General features: G+C 35.4%; 1 protein-coding gene across 1 annotated transcript; it reads left to right on the top strand.

Moving 5' to 3' along the window:
- The first annotated feature begins 255 nt into the window (after positions 1–255).
- LOC113870345 (adenylate isopentenyltransferase-like) lies at positions 256–1,263 on the top strand. Its single transcript, XM_027506939.1, has one exon. It carries the CDS (start codon positions 256–258, stop codon positions 1,261–1,263), a length of 1,008 nt encoding a protein of 335 aa, XP_027362740.1.
- Positions 1,264–5,339: the final 4,076 nt, after the last annotated feature.

The following is a 5,339-nucleotide window of genomic DNA, read 5'->3' as shown; positions in this document are numbered from 1 at the left end:
CAACTCGACCCAATCCTATTTTTTTTAATACAATAAGTCTCACTTACTTGTATTACATCATATGCACACGTTCCCTAAAGGCCTAAACCCACACCACTCACACGCACACCGACTCCCTACCTTTTCACGAAAATGTTCCCGTCTTGTGTCTCTCTAATTCCATATCTCTTTCAACCAATAACCACACCACATAATTAAAATTTTACATTTTTTTTTCTTTTTTCTTTTTCTCCATTTCTTTCTCTTTTTTATATCATGGGGCTGCTCTATTTCTCAATCAATCAACATCTTTATACACCACCTCGTTCCAACTTAGCCAACGTGCCACGGTGGCGGCGGATGGATGCCATCGCAGCTTTCCATTGCCGGAAAGACAAGGTGGTCGTGATCATGGGGGCCACCGGCACTGGAAAATCGCGCCTCTCCGTCGACCTCGCTTCCCGCTTCCCCTTTTCTGAAATCATAAACTATGATAAAATGCAACTCTACAGTGGCCTCGACATCACCACTAACAAGATCCCCATCAGAGAGCAAAACGGCGTGCCTCACCACCTTCTCGACGAGTTTGACCCTTCCAATGACGAGTTCACGGCATCAGAGTTTCGCCAGCGTGCCAGCAAACTGGTCGCTGACATCTCATCCCGGAGGAAGCTCCCAATCCTTGTGGGAGGGTCGAACTCGTTCATTCACGCCCTTCTCGTGGAACGATTCGACCCTGTGTTGAATGTCTTTGATGACTCACGGCCAACAATCCCATCCGAGTTGACTGGGTTGAGGTACCAGTGCTGCTTTCTCTGGTTGGATGTTTCGTTGCCTGTGTTGACGGAATATTTGCTTAAGCGAGTGGATGACATGCTTGACTCGGGGATGGTGGACGAGTTGGCCGAGTTTTATAAATCGAGCGGTGACTCGACGAGTGAGAACGGGTTGAGGAAGGCAATTGGAGTGGTCGAGTTTGAGCGTTATTTTAAGGAATATCCTCCAACGTTGGAGATGGGAGGATTTTGTTTGGAGGATGGGGGCGGGGATGGCATGCGGAAAGGTGCATACGAGAGTGCTGTGAGGGCAATGAAGGACAACACGTGTCAATTGGCGAAAAGGCAGATAAGGAAGATTTTGCGGCTACAAAGGGTGGGGTGGGACCTGCAAAGAGTGGATGCCACGGCGGTGTTGAGGGGCGGAGGAAGGTGCTCGGAGATTTGGGAGAAGGATGTTTTGGAACCCAGTTACACGATTGTTAAGCATTTCTTGGAGGATGTTTAGCTCTTCTTCTTTCTTTCAATCTTTCAAATCCTTTCCACTTATTTTTCAAACTCCATCAAATCTTATAGCAGCTTCGCTTTTCACACTTGGCGTCTTCAGGCTCCCTCCATTTTTTCCATTAAAACTGCCAAAAGACACAAATCTTCAAATACGCAGGTTTAGCTATCGAATCATTCAACAATGTATAAATCAGTCGGTGAAACCTTCCGATTTTGCTGATGATCGCCTTTTAACTTTTGGCGGCAATTTTGCAGAAAAAAATAAAATAAAAGTCGTAACTTCACGTATTCAAAGGTGAGATCCGTCTATACAATCATGTTAATGTTATTTAATACAAACAAATTAATTTTATAAATTTTTATATAAAAATAAAGATGAACAGATGCTTCATTTTATTGTTTTGTTTTTATGTGCAATAATTTTTTAAAATATAAATAAATAACAAAATTTGAATAACATATCTATGAGTATTTGAATTATATAAAATTTGATATATATAATTATAGAAAAAATGTAAAATAACTTATCGGTTGAATTTATTTATTTTATATTTATAAAATATTCTTAACTAATATAAATATTTAAATTTGATATTTAATATGAACAAAAGTGAACTCGAACATTTAAATAGAACTCAACACACGTAATTTTACGTTGGAATCTAATAAAATACTCCAACTTATTTTTTATAACTTAAATTTGAAGATGTAAATTATTTAGACTATTTTGGTGTTATTAATCCCCTTGCAAGCATTGACTGAAAGAATGGCCATTATTAAAATTCTTAAGATATTTTATCATGCAACAAAAACTTTTTCTACTTTTGTTGATGTCATTGTACATTTGCATTTCACCAAAGTTAATCCTTTAGTCATAATACTATTAAATCTCATAAAAAAAAATCCATTTTTGAATAAGGTTTTCTTAACCCCTTAACTTTGTGTGTAAATCATCAAATACAAGGGGTTTTGGGACAAGTATCATATGTTCACAATGACTAAATTTCTAAAGAAACTTGATTAATTATTATCAAAATATGGAGGCTTCATAATTAAAGCAGAATAAGTCTTGAATGACCCAATTGCATCTCTAAATTTTATAAATAAAATTAAGTAAATATTTTATATGCCGAGTGTAACTCTATGTCTAGAAGAACTCTTTAATCAATGTTAATAATGATTAAAAAGAAAAAAAATTAAAAAATATAAGTGTTTACAATTTAAATTTGATGAAAATAATGACTATATATTTATGTTTTAATATTTTAGTTTAACAGATAAAATAATTCATTTTTTTATATTAAAATAAAGAAGTTGAAAATAAAATAAGAAGTGAATCTATTTTAAAAAAAATATTTTCATAAATCTCTCAATCAATTTTAACAAGCACTAAAAAGATTCAATTTTCGATGAGATTTCAATGATAATGATATTATAACATAATGACTAACTTGAGATAAAAATAAACCACTACTAAAAAGTCTGTATATACAGACGGATTTTTAAATCATTACAGACAATTTTTAAAATTATAGACGAATTTAGAGACGGACATAAACTATCTGTGATATTGTCGTCAGTAAAAAATTACAGATGGATTTCACAATCTGTCTGTAAATTACAGATAAAAAAAGCTGTCTATAACTTATAGACGGAAAAATCTGTCTGTAATATATTTTACTATTATTGATATTTTTTGTTTATATAGATAGTTATTTCTGACTGTTCCTAATTATCACAATTTATAAACATAATAACAACTATAAATTAGGCATCTAAACATTTAAAAATGATTTATAAAATATAAAATTTAAATGTTATTACAAAGGAAGACAAAAGCATCCAAATAAATATATTTAAAAATAAAATACAAGTCTTCATCATGAATAATCTGTATGATTATCATCCGAAGGAGCATCATCATCAGTAGACGAGGAGTCAGAGGAATGATGCATGGAGGTGAAAACTGGTGGTACTAGAGCTGGTGGAGGAGGAGGAAGAGGTGTAGAGTTACTTGCTCTCATGAACTCAAAATAAGCATGCATCTACTACATCTGCATATGTTATTGTTTCATCTGCTGCTGAACCTCCCTTTGCATTCTCGATGCCACATTCTTCTCTATTTTCTTTGCCCACTTCTTCTTCCATGCACTTTCCTTACTCTTCCACATCTCCTCATTCTGCTTTTGGAGTTCTTCATTGAGGGCATGGACCTGAGTGCGGACTATGTCCTCCACTTCCTCAGGTGGAAGAGAAGGGACATCTTCAGTAATAGATGCAGGGGACATGGAGTCTGCAAAGTAGCCCCCATGCCATAAATTCGACCTTTATAAAGGTCACCCATTGTTTGTGACTACATAACATCCTCATCTACTGACTCTAGATTCTGAGAAGATGTCTCCTCAAGCCTTTGAGCATAATCATCCTACAGTTCAGTTCAGATAATTAGATATTAGTATCAATATATTAATGACTTACATATGTGGCCTGAGATCGTGTATCAATCCACAGGTTTTTGTCCTGCCTGCGAGTGTGTGTCTCTTTAAACAACTCTCCAGTCGTAGGTGGCCTCTTCAACGACTTCTCCTGCAATTCGAAATAAATCACAATATCAAATATGAAATTATAGATAGAGTAAACTAAATTTTAAAATCACATACCAAGTTCGCCTTAGTGTCAGCCGAAGTCGTAGACTCACCAGTGTGCAATGACTCCCTTATTAGATGCCCTGTTTGTCTTGTTCTTTACGGAGAGATTTTTGAACTCATCTGTACCCCAATACTCCTGCAAGGCACGAAGAAAGTTGGGTGCTATCCAATCAGCAGTAGAAGGATCCTAACGAGCCTCAGTGTATATCTGTCTTAGTCGCTTTGCAGTGCGACTCTTTCAGGCCTTAAAAATCATCTTTTCGTCTTGGAGAGAATGGAGAAGTTGCTCTACAAAAACACAATTCCATTAGAGAGGTACAAAAAATCAGATGTAATTACACTTAGTTAAAACTAATACACTATTATTACCTATATTTGGCATATTTTGAAGGAAACTTACCAAGTGTTCTGGTAGATCTTCAACCCTAAGAGTAGGTGAATACAGGTCCCTAAAGTACTCACTTAACTCAGTCAATGACTTCCAAACATGGTCTGGTAGTTCCCTAAATGCAGCAGGTAGAAGATACTCCATGAATATGTGGTAATCATGACTTTTCATCCAAAAAAATCTTCCTTGTTTAACATTCACACAACGACTGAGGTTTGAAGCGTAGCTGTCAGACATTTTTAAGTCCTTCACCCACTTACATACATCTTGCCTTTGTGGTAAAGTCAGAGTATAACTTGCCTTTGGCTTTGACCATTGACCATCTGCAAGTTGTTCTAACTTCAATTCTAGACGCGTACAATATTCTTCTAAATCTTGCCTTGTCTTTACATTATTTTTAGTTCGATCAGTGTCCATTACAATATTCATGATATTGTCAAATACATTCTTTTCCACATGCATCACATCTAAATAATGACGAACTAAGTTATCCTTCCAATATAAGAGCTCTTAGAATATACTTTGTTTATTCCAATTATGTGTCATTCCATAACCAGGAAACCTAATAGATTTTCCTACTTCTGTTATTTTTGGGAAGTGTCTAACTCTATCCCATACTTGATGACCATTTAAACGGATGGGAAGGTCCTCATTCTCAATAGTTGCTTTCCTAAATTTGTAGGCTTGACGCCTATAAGGATGTTCCATATCTAAAAATCTTCTATGACAATCAAACTATAAATTTTTTCCTCTATGTTTTAAAGTAAATGCCTCTGTATCCTCCATACAAATTGGGCATGCTAACTTCCCTTAAGTCATCCATCCAAACAACATTCCATAAGCAGAAAAATCATTTATCGTCCACATCAGTGCTGCTTTCATGATAAAATTTTGCTTCCTTGATAGGTCATAAGTTACTACACCCTCACACCATAACTCTTTCAACTCATCAATCAAAGGTTGAAGGTATACATCAATTTTAGCCTTTGAATTTTCTGGACCAGGAATTATACAAGTCAATAATAAATATGGATTTTTCAT

Source organism: Abrus precatorius, unplaced genomic scaffold (assembly GCF_003935025.1).
Source record: "Abrus precatorius isolate BTA unplaced genomic scaffold, Abrus_2018 Scaffold6, whole genome shotgun sequence".
In the NCBI taxonomy this organism is placed as follows: Eukaryota; Viridiplantae; Streptophyta; class Magnoliopsida; order Fabales; family Fabaceae; genus Abrus; species Abrus precatorius.
This window is presented reverse-complemented; position numbering and strand designations above follow the sequence as displayed.

Coding starts and splice junctions, on each gene's coding strand:
- LOC113870345 (XM_027506939.1), top strand. CDS start 256: ATGGGGCTGCTCTATTTCTCAATCAATCAACATCTTTATACACCACCT.